Source organism: Hylobates moloch, unplaced genomic scaffold, assembly GCF_009828535.3.
Source record: "Hylobates moloch isolate HMO894 unplaced genomic scaffold, HMol_V3 SCAFFOLD_3, whole genome shotgun sequence".
NCBI classification, from domain to species: Eukaryota; Metazoa; Chordata; class Mammalia; order Primates; family Hylobatidae; genus Hylobates; species Hylobates moloch.
The window spans coordinates 67,399,642-67,417,459 of NW_026652278.1; the positions used below are offsets into that span (position 1 = coordinate 67,399,642).

Below are 17,818 nucleotides of genomic sequence, written 5' to 3' on the forward strand. Positions count from 1 at the left end.
CATCTCCACGAATGTCACAGTCATAAGGCCACTATAATTTAAGAAATTGGTATCAGGCCAGGCGTGGTGGCTCATGCCTGTAATCCCAGCACTTTGGGGGGCCAAGGTGGGTGGATCATTTGAGCCCAGGAGTTCAGGACGTAAATGGAAAATCATTGAGCGTGGGAGACTGGAGTTGCATCTAGCCAAGATGATGCCACTGCACTCCCTTGGGTGATTAAAGTTTTAACCTACAACTGAGAGAATAAACTCTGAATTGAATTTCTGGTTGATTTATACCGTTTTCTCGCTTTTAATTTGTAATAATAATGTTCACATTTGAGTATTAATTCTAAAATTGTTTCCTCCCTGGGATATGGGGAAGAGAGCATCTTTTTTTTTTTTTTTTGAAACGGAGTCTCTCACTGTAGCCCAGGCTGGAGTGCAGTGGTGCGATCTTGGCTCACTGCAAGCTCCACCTCCCAGGTTCATGCCATTCTCCTGCCTCAGCCTCCCGAGTACCTGGGACTACAGGTGCCCGCCACCACGCCCGGCTAATTTTTTGTATTTTTTTTTTTTTTTTTTTTGAGATGGAGTCTCGCTCTGTCGCCCAGGCTGGAGTGTAGTGGCGCAATCTCGGCTCACTGCAAGCTCCGCCTCCCGGGTTCACGCCATTCTCCTGCCTCAGCCTCTCCGGGTAGCTGGGACTACAGGTGTCTGCCACCACGCCCGGCTAATTTTTTGTATTTTTAGTAGAGACGGGGTTTCACCGTGGTCTCGATCTCCTGACCTTGTGATCCGCCTGCCTCGGCCTCCCAGAGTGCTGGGATTACAAGCGTGAGCCACCACGCCTGGCATTTTTTTGTATTTTTAGTAGAGACGGGGTTTCACCGTGTTAGCCAGGATGGTCTCGATCTCCTGACATCGTGATCCGCCCGCCTCAGCCTCCCAAAGTGCTGAGATTACAGGCGTGAGCCACCACGCCAGGCCAAGCATCATTTTTTAAGAAGACATCAGAGCTTCGTAGCGTAGTGAGCTTCACTCGTTTCTTTTACCTCTTTCCACCAGTGTCCTCTAACATTTGGAATAACACTTAGCCATTGTTGGTACAAAGCCCCCGAAGCTAAAACAGTTTCATTTGGTCTGGTCTGTAACAAAGAGCTGCTTCAAAGAGGACAGTGCCCTGTCACCATCTCTGGGTCCAGATTTATATTCTGCTACTGGTTTGTTTATACTGTAGCTAAAAACACACAATGCAGAATATACGTACAATGGAATAATATTCAGCCTTAATAAGGAATGAAATTCTGACACATGCTACAACATAGGTGAACCTTGAAAACATTATGCTGAGTGAAATAAACTGGACACAAAACGACAAATGTACAATTCCACTTACATGAGGCAGCTAGAGTAGTCAAATTCATAGAGACAGAAACTGGAGTGGTGGTTACCAAGGGGAAGGGGAAATGGGGAGTTGTTCATTAAAATGAGTTTTAATTTGGAATGATGAAAAAGTTCTGGAGATGGATAGTGATGATGGTTGCATAACAACATGAATGTACTTAATGCCACTGAATTGTACACTTAAAAATGGTTTAAATAGCCAATCTTATGTATATTTTACCACAATTTAAAAAAACAACGGCCGGGCACAGTGACTCACACCTGTAAGCACATCACTTTGGGAGGCTGAGGTGGGTGGATCACTTGAGGTCAGTAGTTCAAGACCAGCCTGGCCAACATGAAACCCCATCTCTACTAAAAATACAAAAATTTGCCGGGCATGGTGGCACACGCCTGTAATCCCAACTACTCAGGAGGCTGAAGCACGACAATCACTTGAACCCAAGTGGTGGAGGTTGCAGTGAGCCGAGATCCTCCACTGCACTCCAGCCTGGGCAACAGAACTAGACTCTGTCTCCAAAAAAAAAAAAAAAAAACCCCAATATACAATGGACCCAAAGTGACCCACTTATTTCATCAGTGAACTACATCCAAAATAATATGAACAGTCCTAGAAATGAACATATAAAATAGATAAGTATTTTCTACAATAAGAACAGACATTCCATTCAAAGCGTTCATAAGAATGACATCACAGGAACCAAATACAATTGAATATTTATTCCCCCTCCCTCAAATAAACCAAACAAGCATGTAGCTTAGTGTTTTATATTTAGTAGGTATTCAATAAACTTTACCAAATATTTATTTTCATTCTGATAAGAACCAGAAATGATTTTAAGAAAGGTAATGATAACCTCTTAATTTTTTTTTCCATTTCTTGTTATTGTGCTGGCTGGGCCCTTTCAAAAACCCTGCATCATTCCCTGCCTGACCCAGGACAACACATGGAAGTATTCCAGTCCCACTGCAAAGAGGAATAACCTGTGAACATGAATTCAAAAGAGAGCAAAGGTATTTTACAGACCAGGGAAGGTGCATCTTCCCAGAATGGATGTTGGCTTCTGCCAAAAATCAGCCAATTTCTTGTTTTTCAGTTCCATGTTAACAATGGTTTCACCTCACTGACAGCCTATCTTCGGATGCTCTCATTAGTGTTTTAAGACTTCACTGTCCAGGCAAAGTAACACATAAGACACATTTAAAAATTCCAAGGAAAAGTTTGGTGAAACACAGCTTAGATTTGAATCTTCCTTTCCCTCACCCCCTAAATAGACTGAAATAAGAAGCTACAACACCAAACTGAAGCATTTCAAACTGTACTTTTTCCTTATATATCTGATGCTCTAAGGAACTGCCCAATCACGTGTCAGAAGTCTTTCAGATCCTTTAAAACATAGTATATTGTTTTTCTATTGCTGACAAAATATGAAAAGCCCCTAATAATCTTCTGCAATCTCCTATTTTTATAGCTTTTCATCATCAAAGAAGGGAGGCAGAGCCATATCTTATCACTAACAAAGCACCATATTCTAGCAAGATGTCTTGTCACAATCTCCTTCCTAAACTTTCACATTTTTCTGACATTCATGCTAATTGTAAAATTAGCACCATTTACTTGCAAGTTCAGTGCACTTTATTTTTCATTCAATATTTTTTATTAATACCTTCTGTAATAAGGCATAAATGAAGCTGCAAACAAAATCACTGTCCATGTTTCAAGTTAATCAGTGCATATCACAGAGACGCACACAATTAATTTTGGATGTATTTTGAAATAAAAGAAAGTTAAACGTACATTTAAGCTCATTATTATCTTTGTCAGCTGAGTCTTGCTATGTGTAGTAATAAGGTTGCAATCAAATTTAATTGAGAAATGAACTTGAAAATTTTGAGTATGAGCTATAGGTATATTCAGTTTGCGGCTCTCTTTTCTTGAGTTGAGTAACCTAATTTTTAAAAAGAAAGAAACGCCTAGGCGTGGTGGCTCACGCCTATAATCCCAGCATTTTGGGAGGCCGAGGCAGGCAGATCACGAGGTCAGGACATCAAGACCATCCTGGCTAACATGGTGAAACCCCATCTCTACTAAAAATACAAAAAATTAGCCGGGCGTGGTGGCGGGCGCCTGTAGTCCCAGCTACTCGGGAGGCTGAGGCAGGAGAATGGTGTGAACCCGGGAGGCAGAGCTTGCAGTGAACTGGATTGCACCACTGCACTCCAGCCTGGGCAACAGAGTGAGACTCCATCTCAAAAAAAAAAAAAAAGAAACATTTGCTAGAAATGAAAATAATTAATTAAACAGAAATTCAATAGGATTGACTCTTGTTAACTAAATCTTTATGACATAATTAGTTTATCTTGAGGGCCTATTAAATAAGTGCATCATATGTAATCATAAAGCAAAATTGTGTTGGGTGAAATAAAAGAAAAACTAAACTCTAACCTCTAAGACAGGAGTCAGCAAACTTTTTCTTTAAAAGGCCGGCCGGGCGCGGTGGCTCACGCTTGTAATCCCAGCACTTTGGGAGGCCGAGGCGGGCGGATCACGAGGTCAGGAGATCGAGACCACGGTGAAACCCCGTCTCTACTAAAAATACAAAAAATTAGCCAGGCGTGGTGGCGGGCGCCTGTAGTCCCAGCTACTCGGAGAGGCTGAGGCAGGAGAATGGCGTGAACCCGGGAGGCGGAGCTTGCAGTGAGCCGAGATTGCGCCACTGCACTCCAGCCTGGGTGACAGAGCAAGACTCTGTCTCAAAAAAAAAAAAAAAAAAAAAAAAAAGGCCAGGAGGCCACACGGATTCCACCACAAGTACTCAACTGTGCCAAATGGTGTGTAAGTAAATGAGCTGAGCTGTGTTTCAACAAAGTTTTACTTATTTGGATTTCACATAATTTTCGTATCATGAAATAGTATAGTATTCTTCTTTTGATGTTTTTTCAATCATTAAAAAATGTAAAAACTATTCTTGGTTAGAGGGCCATAAAAAATACAGGTGGTGGGCCACGTTTGGCCTTCAAAGAGTAGTTTGCCAAGTCCTGCTTTAAGAGTTTATTATATGAAGTACAAGGCAAAAAATATCCCCTCTGGCAAATCTAGTGTTCTATTGATGCACAAGAAAAAATCTTTTTCTTCTCTCCTTCCAAAATCTGATGTCTGTAGAAAACAGTTCCAAAAAAGTTTCCTGAGTGCCTGCCAGGTGCAAGACACATTGCTAAGCACTGAGAGGCACCTAAGAGGTCTCTGAACAATCAAAGTAGGGAGAGGTGGGTAGCTGAGAGATGGAGAGAGCTCTATTGATTTGGATGGCTCCTACCATTAAGGAAGAGGTAGTATCTGTATTGGACTTTGAAGAACAAGTATCATTTGAACATACGAAGACTGTAGTAAAAGAAAAACACATAGATAAGGACAAAACCTTAGGGAACAGACATATTATGGAGTGAAGTTTTTAAAAAGTACCTCCAGAGTCAGGAAGAAAACCAGGAGAGCCAATTGCCACTGAAGCCAAGAGAAGAAAGCATTTTAAGGAGAAAAGGACTTAACACTCTCAGTGCGGATACTGGGGAAAAAGTAAAAGTAGGTCAAGGCATTAAACAAACGGGCTATCAATGACTTTTTACAGTGTTGTTTTGGTATAATGGTAGAGGTGGCAGACAGGTTGGAGAGAATAAATAGGGACTAGACTGAAAGGGACAGTGATAGGAAGAATGGCTTTATAGTGCTTATTCAGACTAGAGAAATGGGTTCTCCTTCCTTAAAACAAAAAACACTCTCATGAAAGATGCAGCTACCTTCTTAGTAAATTGCTCTAATAAGAAACACTGTAATAAGAAAGTTGTTCTTTATACCAATTAAATTCTTACACTCTTTGAAATCAAATGGCCCAATTTATGTGGTAAGATCAACAGTTAATAAAAGGTACATCTATCGTAAACATTGCAAAAAGACACTGCCAAGAATCGACAAACTCTTCTGGAAGGTGCTATATAAACACAGGCACACCCCAAATGTTTAAGTGTCCTACTAAGCTCCTAAGTGTATGTCTGTCTGTCCTTCTTTCTTTATAAAATTTTTTATTTCAACATAGTTTTAGACTTATAAAAATGTAATAAGAATAGTAAAAGGAATCCTGAATAGTTTTATCCTTCCTTCTTTTTTAAAAACCTACTTCAAGAAAAGCATTCTTTGGCTGAACTTCCTGCTTTTTGTTCTTTGTAATGTAGATATTGCCATTAATTTTGGCCATCAGTTTAAAAACTGTTAGGACTCAAGTAGTTTAGTTAACGTTGTCCATGATTCAGTCACAAGCTGTAAGAAAGCAAAGTACAATATAAGCTCACTTAACAGAGTTCCTGTTTAAAATTCATTGGGCTTCTTTAATCTTTAGATTGATGTTTTTCACCAACTATGCCCCATTCTCTCCTTCTGAGGTTCCAATTAAATATATGTTAGATCTTCTCACTTACTATCCTGAATGTTTTGTTCTCTTTCTGTAATTTTTATCTCTGTCTATGCATCATTCTAGATAATTTCTTCTGATCTAACTTCCAGTTCACTATTTCCCTCTTCAGCTATGTCTAATTTGCTGCTAAACCCATACACTGAGTTCTTTATTTCAGTTATTGCCTTTTATAGTTCTGGCATTTCTATTTGGTTCTTTTTCAGAACTGTTATATTGGTTTTTCTTTTTAATAGTTCCCAATTCTCTGATAAAAATTTTAAGCTTGCCAGCCAGGCACAGTGGCTCATGCCTATAATCCTAGCACTTGGGAGGCCAAGACAGGAGGATCACTTAAGCCCAGAAGTTCGACACCAGTCTGGGCAACAGAGTAAGACCCCATCTCTATATTTTAAATTTTTTATTTTCTGAGATGGAGTCTCACTCTGTTGCCCAGGCTGGAGTGCAGTGGCGTAATCTCAGGTCACTGCAACCTCTATCTCCCAGGTTCAAGCGATTCTCCTGTCTCAGCCTCCCAAAATGCTGGGATTACAGGCATGAGCCACCATGCCTGGCTTTTTAAATTTTAAGAATTAAAAAACAAATTTAAGCTTGGCTTTGATTTCTTCGAACACAGTAAGCATTGTTGTTTTTAGTCCAAGTCTGATAACTCTAGTATGTCATACATTTATGAGTTTTATAAGTCTGTTTGCTTATTGTGACTGGTTTCCTCTTATGTCTAATCATCTTTGACTGTGTATTGGCCACTTTTGGAGAAAGTTCCCTGGAGGAATATTTTTAGGCAGAGGGTGATGGTACCTTCTTCCAGAGATTTCTGTTTGCTACTGCCATATGCCTGGAAGTACTACCAGTTCAGAGCCTCTTTTATCCAAGATCAAGACCTTAGGGTCTATTTCCTCCTTTTAAAACACTAATGTTAATTTTTGCACTGATTGAGAACGCTGTTTGTCATATTTTCCCCTCATATTTTCTCTTTGCCATTTGCCAGAGATTTCCTTGACTCTTCCAATCTTTGATTGAATATATATATATGTGAGTGCATACATGTAATCTCCAAGGACTCTCTCATTCTCTAATTGATCCTTTTAAATAACATTTTTACTTTCCAAATGATTCTTCAGAAAGTTGTGTATCTGTTTCACTAACAATTGTCTACTTCACATGATTGTCAAGAATAATGTAATTGCTTTCAATGCTATATATAAAAGCTATTACAAAATATTAGTATGGCCAACTGAACTGCAGTTTGTGTATTAGCATTAAAAGCCTGGAGAAGAAGTGACATCTGCTAGTGATTTTACTTAAACAATATTAAAATACCCAGTCATAGAAATATAACATAGTAAAAAAGGCACAAGAGCCATGGTAAAAATCAAGGGACAATAACTTTATCCTAAATTCCATTTGCTGTTATATATCCTGCTCTAATAGTGCAATGGGACATTTAGCAACAGACAATCAAGGAAAGACTTTCTGAGAAATTTGAGTTTTGAGAAAAAAATCTAAAGAAGAGCCAAGTGACTAAGAAAATAATTTTCGGCCAGGCATGGTGGCTCATGCCTGTAATCCCAGCACTTTGGGAGGCCGAGGCGGGAAGATCACAAGGTCAGGAGATTGAGACCATCCTGGCTAACATGGTGAAACCCCATCTCTACTGAAAATACAAAAAACTAGTCGGGCGTGGTGGCACACACCTATAGTCCCAGCTACTTGGGAGGCTGAGGCAGGAGAATGGTGTGAACCCGGGAGGCGGAGCTCGCAGTGAGCCAAGATCGTGCCACTGCACTCCAGCCCGGGCAACAGAGCGAGACTCCATCTCAAACAAAAAAAAAAAAAAAAAAAAGGAATTTCTGACACATGCTGCAACACAGACAAACCTTGAAGACATCATGCTGAGTGAAATAAGTCACACACAAAAAGACAAATACTATGGGATTCCACTTACATGAGGTTCCAAAATAGTCAAACTCAGGGAGACAGAAAGAATGGAGAGTTCCCAAGGGCTACGGGAGGAGAGGATGCAGAGTGGTTTGTCGGGTATAGAGTTTTGTGGGGTTTTTTCATTTTGTTTTGTTTTGAGACAGGGTCTCTCTCTCTCTGTTGCCCAGGTTGGAGTGCAATGGCATGATCACAGCTCACTGTAGCCTTGACCTTCTGGGCTCAAGCTATCCTCCTTCCTTAGCCTCTCAAGTAGCTGGGGCTATAGGCATGCACCATCGGTGGCTCATGCTTGTAATCCCAGCACTTTGGGAGGCCGAGGCGGGCGGATCACGAGGTCAGGAGATCGAGACCACGGTGAAACCCCGTCTCTACTAAAAATACAAAAAATTAGCCAGGCGTGGTGGCGGGCGCCTGTAGTCCCAGCTACTCGGAGAGGCTGAGGCAGGAGAATGGCGTGAATCCGGGAGGCGGAGCTTGCAGTGAGCCGAGATTGCGCCACTGCACTCCAGCCTGGGCAACAGAGCGAGACTCCGTCTCAAAAAAAAAAAAAAAAAAAGAAAAAAAGAATTAATTTTCGAAAACAGTATATAATATGGCTGAATATTTAATTGAATAATAAAATTGGATAATAAAAAGACACAATGTTTTCTTCCTCAAATGAAATAATATACTTTGTGGCTGGGCATGGTGGCTCATGCCTGTAATCCCAACACTTTGGGAGGCCAAGGTGGGTGGATTACCTGAGGTCAGGAGTTCGAGACCAGCCTAACCAACATGGTGAAACCCCGTCTCTACTAAAAATACAAAATTAGCCGGTCATGGTGGTGCACGCCTGTAGTCCCAGCTACTCAGGATGCTGAGGCAGGAGAATTGCTTGAACCTGAATGAAACACCGTCTCAAAAAAAAAAAAAAGAAAAAGAAAGAAATAATATACTTTCTAAATGCTAGTCTCCCTTTGCAAGCATTAATATCTTTTTTTAAAAGCTACAAGACTTCTAGTTTCCAGTCTAGCATTAAGGACTTTGGAAGTCACCACTCCATCCTAACAAGTGAAAAGCTGAACAAACTGAAACCTTGACAACTCTTCGTAGGACTGTCAGAAAAGTGAGGTCGGGGACAAATTGCTGCCTCCAAAACTGGAGACACACACAGGTGGATACAGAGAATCACAAGGGAGCAGAAACCCACAGGAGAAACCTCCAGAGAGTGGAGTAACCTAACTGTAATTAACGAACTGCTAGAGGCTGTGTGGACAAGTCTAAGAGTTAGAAACTCCAGGGAACCACCTCACCAAAGGTTTTTGTAGTTTTACCTCCAGGAGCTCTACTTGGCCTCCTGCTTCCAGCAGGGGGAGGAATAAAAGAACCATTCTGAAATATGCCAGATCACTTTGTTCTTAACAAGGCCTGCCCTCAGGAGAAACTATTTTACCAGAGCCTAACCTGCTGGGGCTTTATGAAAGCTTAACATACCTAGGGGAAGGATGATATCCAACTCCAGCCCCCTCTAGCCATCCACAGTGGGCAAGAGAAATATGCAGCCCTAGTGGACACTAACCTTCCATGTGTAGGAACCCCACCTCAGCTCCCTCCAGCCTTCCACATAGGGGCCCCTCTAACCATCCTGTCCCACCTAACGGGGGTGATGAGAAGCATAGGTGACATTCACAGTCCAGTGGCACAAGCTCACCACAAGACTGAGACCTAATCACAGAATTACAGAACACTTCCCCTCCCTCCAACCTTACCATCACACCACAGTACATCATGTCCCTTTCACCCAGTACATCATGTCCAGATTCAACAAAAAATTACTACAAGACATAGTAAAAGGCAAAAAAAAAAAAAAAAAAAAAAAAAAACACAATTTGAAGAGACAGGGCAAACATCAGAACCAGAGTCAGAAATGGCAGGGACGCTGGAATTATCAGACCGGGAACAACTATGATTAATATGCTAAGGACTCCAATGGATAAAGGAGACAACATGCAAGGACAGATGGATAATGCAGGCAGAGAGATGGAAATTCTAAGAAAGAATCAAAGAGCAATGCTAGTGATTAAAAGCACTGTAACAGGCTGGGTGCAGTGGCTCACGCCTGTAATCCCAGCACTTTTGGAGGCCGAGGCAGGCAGATCACCTGAGGTCAGGAGTTTAAGACTGGCCTGGCCAACATGGTGAAATCCCATCTCTACAAAAATACAAAAATTAGCCAGATATGATGGCGGGTACCTGTAATCCCAGATACTCGGGAGGCTGAGGTGAGAGAATCGCTTGAACCCAGGAGGCGGAAGCTGCAGTGAGCCGAGATTGCACCACTGCACTCCAGCCTGGGCAACAGAGTGAGACTCCATCTCAAATAAATAAATAAGTAAATAAATAAGTAATAAAAATACTGTAACAAAAATAAAGAATGCCTTTGATGGGCTCATCAGCAGACTGGACATGGCTGAGAAAGAATCTCTGAGCTTGAGGATATGACAATAGAAACTTCCCAAACTGAAAAGCAGAGAACAAAGACTGAAAAAACACAACAGAATATCCAAGAACTGTGGTACAACTACAAAAGATATAAGGTACACACAATGCAAATACCAGAAGGAGAAGAAAAAAAGGAATGGAAACAATATTTGAAGGAATAAAGACTGAGAATTTTCCTAAATTAATGTCAGATTCCAAACCACAGATCTAGGAAGCTCAGAGAGTACCAAGCAGAATAAAGGCCAAAAAAAAAAAAAAAAAAATTGTAGCTAGGCATATCATAGTCACACTTCTGAAAACCAAAGATAAAGAAAAAATTGTGAAAGAAGCCAAAGGGAAAAAACAAATACTTTTCCTATATAGAAGCCAAGATAAGAATTACATTTGACTTTTCCTCAGAAACCATGCAATCAAAAAGAGATTGGAGTGAAATACTGTTGAGAGAAAGAAACTCCATCAACCTAGAATTCTGAACCCTGTGAAATTATCCTTCAAAAAATGAGGGAGAAACAAGTATAAGCGATATGCTAAGAAAAGAGAGAAAAAGAAATTATATATAATGCTCAAATAAACCAAAAAAAGGCAGAAAAAGTGTGGGAGGCAAAAATAGAAACAAAGAACAAGGGCAACAAATACAAAACAGTAACATATATAATAAACATTAATCCAACTATATCAATCAATAATCACTTTAAACATCAATGGTCTAAATACACCAATTAAGAGACAGAGAGTGTTAGATTAAAAAAAAATAATAAAGCACCCAAACAATATATTGTCTACAACAGACCGACTTTTTATTTATTCACTTATTTTGAGACAGGTCTCGCTCTGTCACACAGGCTGGAGTGCAATGGTGCAATCATAGCTCACTATAGCCTCAACCTCCCAGGCACAAGCGATCCTCCCACCTCAGCTTCCAAAGTAGCTGGGACTACAGGAGTGCACCACCATGCCCAGGTAATTTTTTAAATTTTTTGTAGAGATAGGTCCCACTGTGTTGCTTATGCTGGTCTTGAACTCCTGGGCTCAAGTGATCCTCCCATGTGGGCCTCCCAAAGTGCTGGGACTACAGGCATGAGCCATTGTACCCAGCCAAGAGACTCACTTTAAATATAAAGACACACAGACATTAAAAATAAAGGGATGTCCCAGCATAGATGGGTTCTTAAAAAAAAAAAAAGAAAAGAAAAAGTAAATAAATAAAGGGATGAAGAAAGATATACCATTCTAACACTAACTGAAAGAACGTTGAGTAGCTATATTAATTTCAAATGGAGCAAACTTCAGAGCAAGGAAAGTTATTTTGAATAAAGAGGAGCAATACATAATGATAAAAAGATCAACTGTCCAAGAAGACCTAACAATCCTTAATGCATATCTGCCTAAAAACTGTCAAAATACATGAGGCAAAAGTTGACAGAAGCAAGAAGAAACAATGAACTCACTATAGTTGGAGACTTTAACCCCCATATATCAGAAATGGACAGATCCAGAAGGCATAAAATCAGTGAGGATATAGTGGAACTCAACAGCACTACCAACTGACTGGATATAATTAACATCTATAGAATATTTTATCCAACAACAGCAGATTACATGTTCTTCTCAGGCTCACAGGAAACAGTAAGACAGATCACATTCTGGGCCATAAAATACACTGGAATAAATTTAAAAGAATAGAATCATACAGTGTCTGCTCTCAGGCCACAATGAAATTAAACTTGAAAGTGGTAACAAAGATAGCAGGAAAATCCCAAAATAGGTGGAAATTAAACCACACACTTCAGCCAGGTGCAGTGGCTCACGCCTGTAATCCCAGCACTTTGGGAAGCCAAGGTGGGCGGATCACAAGGTCAGGAGTTCGAGACCATCCTGGCCAACATGGTGAAACCCCATCTCTACTGAAAATACAAAAATTAGCTGGGTGTGGTGGCACATGCTTGTAATCCCAGCTACGTGGGAGGCTGAGGCATGAGAATTGCTTGAACCTGCAGGGGCGGAGGTTGCAGTGAGCCAAAATCATGCCACTGCACTCCAGCCTGGACAACAGAACCAGACTCAGTCTCAAAAACAAAACAAAACAAAACAAAAAAAACACACACACACTTCTAACCAACAAAAAGACCTTAGCTACCACACCCTTAGCTAGGTGTGGCAGCTCACTCCTATAATCCCAACATTTTGTGAGGCTGAGGTGGGGTGATTGCTTGAGCCCAGGAGTTAGAGAACAGCCTGGATAACATAGTGAAACCCCATCTTTACAAAACAATTTAAAAGAAAAATTAGCCAGGCATGACAGTGCATGCCTGTAGTCTCAGCTACTTGGGAGGCTCAGGTGAAAGGATTACTTGAGTCCATGAGTTCGAGGCTGCAATGAGCTATGATTGTGCCACTGCACTCCAGCCTAGGTGACAGAGCGATGAGGCCCTATACCTAAAGAAATTTAAAATTAACTTTTAAAAAAGAAATTTCAAGAGAGATTTAAAATATTTTAAGCTAAATGAAAATGAAGATACAACTTATCAAAATTTGTAGGATACATCAAAAGCAGTGCTTAGAGGGAAATTTATAGTATTTAGTGCATATGTTAGAAAAGAAAAATGATATTAAATCAATAATCTAAGCTTCTACCTTCGGAAACTAGAAAAGTAAGAGCAAATTAAATCCAAATTAAGCAGAATAAAAGAAATAATTTAAAAATCAGAGCAGAGGCCGGGCGCGGTGGCTAATGCCTGTAATCCCAGCACTTTGGGAGGCCAAGGCGGGCAGATCACAAGGTAAGGAGATCGAGATCATCCTGGCCAACATGGTGAAACCCCAACTCTACTAAAAATACAAAAAAATTAGCCAGGCGTGGCAGCGTGCGCCTGTAGTCCCAGCTGCTGGGGAGGCTGAGGCAGGAGAATGGCATGAACCCGGGAGGCGGCGCTTGCAGTGAGCCGGGATCATGCCACTGTGCTCCAGACTGGGTGACAGAGCAAGACTCCGTCTCAAAAAAAAAAAAAAAATGAGAGCAGAAATGAAAATAACTGAAAAGAGGAACTCAATAGAGAAAATCAGGAGTGAATCCTAATGTAAACGGCGGACCGTGGGTGATGATGTGTCAATGTGGCCTATCGATTTTAAAGATGTACCGATGTGGTATCAGATGCCAATAGTGGGGGAGGCTGTGCGTGTGCAGGGATGGGGGCATTTGGGAACACTGTACTTTCTGCTTAATTTTGCTGTGAACCTGAAACTGCTCTAAAAAATAAAGTTTATTAAATTTTTTAAAAAGTGACCGCATAGTTCTAAATCTCACCTCTCTTCTCTGTCCTCTAGAAAAAAAAATGAATTTATCTTTTCAACATTCTTCTAATACTTCAAAACAAAATATTCATTCAAAACAAGCCTCTCCCCTGAGAGTGTTTAAGAAGTTAATTGTGCTTTCGTTCCCTTAGGACAGACTGACTAAAGAGTCTCCCAGGAGGGGCATGGGAGGCAGGCTCTACTCTTTGACCTTGGTAGTAGTCACATTGTTCATTTTATGACTATTTGTTAAGCAGTAAATGTATGTCTCATGTACATATATAAATATATACATATATATATTTCAGCAAAAAATAATAAACAGTATTTTTAAAAGCTTCCTTCATAAAAATGTCTCTAAGTAAAGCAAACTAAATAAAGATCTCATTTAAATTTATTCATTATAATTGTCCTTTTAAAGGCTCTAAAGAACAGAGATGGGACAAAACCAAAACTGAATGAAATACTTGGGTGGCTCATCCACATCTTTCAAGAAAAGTCTCAATGTGGCTAGAAATGTAAAACATATTTTCAGGGGAAAGTATTTAAAATTAATACAGTTAGTTTAATACTGCCAGTCTCTTCTTTCTCTAAATTAAAAGATTCTTATATATAAAATAGAAAAGGTACAAATTCATCTCCCTTTTACATCGCTTATATTTTCCAGGATTTTTAAGCATCTAAAGAAATGGCACTTTTACATTATCCTCTGACTTTAGACCTATGGTACTTTCCATTCTTTCCCAAGTATATCACTGTGCCTTTATTTGTACCATATCACCTTCTCTGATGAGTACAACCTAGGGCTCTAATGCCTCCTCTTCACTCTGCAGTCAGAAGCTATGCTTTTGAACAGTTAACATTGTACCCCTGGTTCAATCTGCTGAGAGTCCAATCTTGGAATACTGATTCTATTGCTTAAGACCCCAAACAGACTGGCATTACCTCTCTCCCCAGAAGCTGGCAATTAATGACCATTTTACTTCTAGCTAGTGAGGGAGCATTTACTTCCAGGCAGTGTGTCTTTAGATCAGTATGATTTCTCCAATTATAAATTTATCACTGCCTATGGCTATACAAACAACATCTTTTTTTTTTTTTTTTTTTTTTTTTTTTTTTTTTTTTTTTTCTTTTTTTTTTTTTTTTTTTTTTTTTTTTTTGCTATCTCTTAGATTAGAAATGGATATTCTCTGAGGGGGCACCATCCTATTAATTTGGTCTAGGTCTTCTTCACTCATGCATCCTCCTTTTGGAGCTATCTGGCACTTTTCCATAAAAAACCACCATAACCAAATATATTTGTTCTTTTTCAGGTTTGAATAACACAGGAGAATGATTCTAGTTGTCAATTCTTAATTCAAAGTCTTTCTTAGGGAAAGACTTTCTTATTTTAACTAGGAATAACCGGACACTAGTATATTACAGCTGCAACAACTCTCAAAAAAAGCCGTACAAAAGAAAAATGTGGCTTCCATCTGCAATAGTCATTAAAGATTTCTTTTTTTCTTCTTAAGGCACCCAGAACACATATTATACCAAGCCAAAAGAACCAATTTTCTTCATGGAGTAGAATAGCAATTGGCTGTTACTCATTAAATTCTTACAGCAATGAGCAATGACTTTCTTTCTTGTTTTGTTTCTCTTTGAATAGTAGATGAAGTTGATTTTTTTTCTGAAGCTGCCTCCCATCACCAGCATTCCTGATCCTTGGCCTATGTAGCTGTTAATATGCTGCACACGTATGCCTGGGCTCCTTAACAACCAATACAGTTAACCTTTCTGTTTACTCCAAGTCAGTTCCTATCTTGTTAGTGAAATTGATTTTTTTCTTTCTAAACATAATAATTTCATATCGTACAAACACTATATATATGAAGTCCACTGGTTTTCTAAATCCTGTTTTTATTTTAAGGGCTTCAGGGGCCATGGATTCTCATGTTTTAATTGAGAAAGACGTGTCCATTCATGGTAATGCCAAAAGGTGGGTGGACTATGGCTACTTCACAAACATATTTAATTGCCTCTGTGTTGGGGGTGGGAGGTAACTGTTGGAGCCCACATTTACTTTTATTTTAAAAAAGAAGTTAATTCTCTTGATTGAACATAGGTGAAAGATTATTTTTCTGGAACTAGTGATTAAAGAATAAAATATTAAATACTATACTAAAGGATACGTCGCCATAACTATCTGTGGTCAAAGGCACTTGTCCATAACTCAGGTTTTTATATTCTAATTGTCTATTAACTATCTATACCCCTCATGGACTGGAAGCTCCTAGAAGGCAGGGATTGTATCATAATGACTGTTTCATCTTTAAGGCACATAGTCTGGCAGATGGTATACAGTCAATAAGTATTTCTGTTAGTGTTGACATTATATTCGATACAACAATCTAATTATTAACTAGCTATAGTTTTAGACTAATTGACACACTCACTGCCCCACCATTTATAAAACAAGCTTTAATTGGCCATTATCCCAGATCAGGCAGATATGCCCAACTTCATATATCTAATGGTCTCTACCTAAACACTGGGCATCTTTACGGGAGGCAGCAGAAAATAATGCTCAATTTGTGAGTTTTGAGTCTTTCTGTTCTGATTCAGATTCTGCTACTAACTAGCAGTACCTCTGGCAAGTTACTTTACCTTAGTAGATTTCGTGTCAGAGATTAAAGTGGAGAATTGGACTAAATGGTCTCCAAGAACCTAGCTAGGTCCAGCTCTAAAAGTGACTGGGCTTGAATTAATAAGGGTATTACTGATATAGCAAGTCCTTGTCAACACTAGAGGGAGCTACATTCATGTCATCACTGGGGTGGTTCAGAAGATTTCAGGAAAAAGCAGTTAAATTGAAAACTTACTTTCCAGAATGAGAGAAATTCTATAGCAAGTAAGAGCTCCACACTACTCATACGGCCATCCAACAGGCTCTCTGCCATCACCCCACTCTTACAGATGTCAAAGCACCTCACACCTGACTTGTACCAACACACAAGGCTTGTTTTAATTCCATGAAAACCCAGCTGGCTCTGAGCCATTCCTAAAGATTTCTTTTCCCATTCAGTCTATTTTCTTTCTTAACCAAATTAACAACAACAAAAAGCAAAGAAATTCATTGTGATACTGGAAAATCCCCAAAGAAGGGCGATAAAGGAGGAGAAAGATTCATATCACACTGAAGCTGTAGCCTGGAAAAAACAGTAAAGTTAACTACAACTGAATTCATTAGCAGCCTGCCACTCAAACCCAAAGCTACCTCAAAAACAAGAAAACTACTCAAAAAGAAAACATATTAAGGAAAGGAAGGACTTGGCATAGCTCTGCAATGCGGGTGCGGGAATGCCTGTCTGAGTTGATGGCTGGCACTACCCTATTGGGCTCCATGGTAAGCAGTCACAGCTGCTGAAGAGTGATGTCATTAATTAAGGCAATGGGGTCACATTAGGCATTTGGCAAAAAAACTGTAAAGCGACAAGATAAGGGAATGGAGGGTGGGATAGGGAAGAAAAAGTAAAATCATTTCTAAAGCTAAAGCTTATTCTGACATTATTATATACTCCCTCCTCCACCTCAGCAAAACACCCACAGCCTTGAAAATGACCTAAACCCTTACAGAGCAAGTGAAAAGAATTGAAAACCTCTCCATTAGTATCAACTTATGTTTCTCTTTGTCCGGAGGAACAATGGTATGTTAACCTGATAGAGAATGCATAAATCATGAATACTACAGAAGGGTAGTCTGTTAGAGAAAGACAAATGTAATCCTGAAGAATCCCTTTACTTACATTTCATAGATTAATTCAACACTCAGAAAGGCAAAGCTTCAACGGTCAAAAATGGACCATCTACTTTTTAGGACATAGGCTGTTCCTGAGTAAAAATGGATTATAAAGCCACTACAGAGATTGACTTTGTGGGTAAAGAGAAAAGTCTACTAAAACAAGACAAATAACTATTTTCCACTCAAAAAAATGCAAGCTCAAACCTCTAGAGGTAAGTACAGAGTAAAATTTAGGTTGAAATCAACTTATTTCTATGAATCCCAAGTCGTTGGAATACCTAAGGGTTTCTTTTTTTTTTTCTTTTCCTAAGTGTTTCTTATATCACCAATTTCAGGCAGGGTGCAGAGGCTCACACCTGTAATTCCAGCACTTTGGGAGACAGAGATGGCAGGATCACTTGAGCCCAGGAGGTCAAGGCTCCAGTGAGCAGTGTTTGTACCACTGCACTCCAGCCTGAGCAACAGAGCAAGA

General features: G+C 39.8%; 1 protein-coding gene across 6 annotated transcripts in view; it reads right to left on the reverse strand.

Moving 5' to 3' along the window:
* Nucleotides 1–17,818, reverse strand: part of ASCC1 (activating signal cointegrator 1 complex subunit 1) — a 126,245-nt gene that overhangs the window by 14,906 nt on the left and 93,521 nt on the right. Inside the window, exons 9-10 of one of the 6 annotated variants that reach the window (XM_058436331.1) lie at nucleotides 17,551–17,552; nucleotides 9,895–10,138 (exon numbers count right to left, since the gene is read on the reverse strand). The exons of the other annotated variants lie outside the window; for them this stretch is intronic. Of the exons in view, the coding sequence (XP_058292314.1) occupies nucleotides 9,982–10,138; nucleotides 17,551–17,552 (159 nt within the window). The 3' untranslated portion in view covers nucleotides 9,895–9,981. Of the gene's footprint in view, nucleotides 1–9,894; nucleotides 10,139–17,550; nucleotides 17,553–17,818 lie in introns of those variants that run through there. 6 annotated transcript variants of the gene reach the window in all.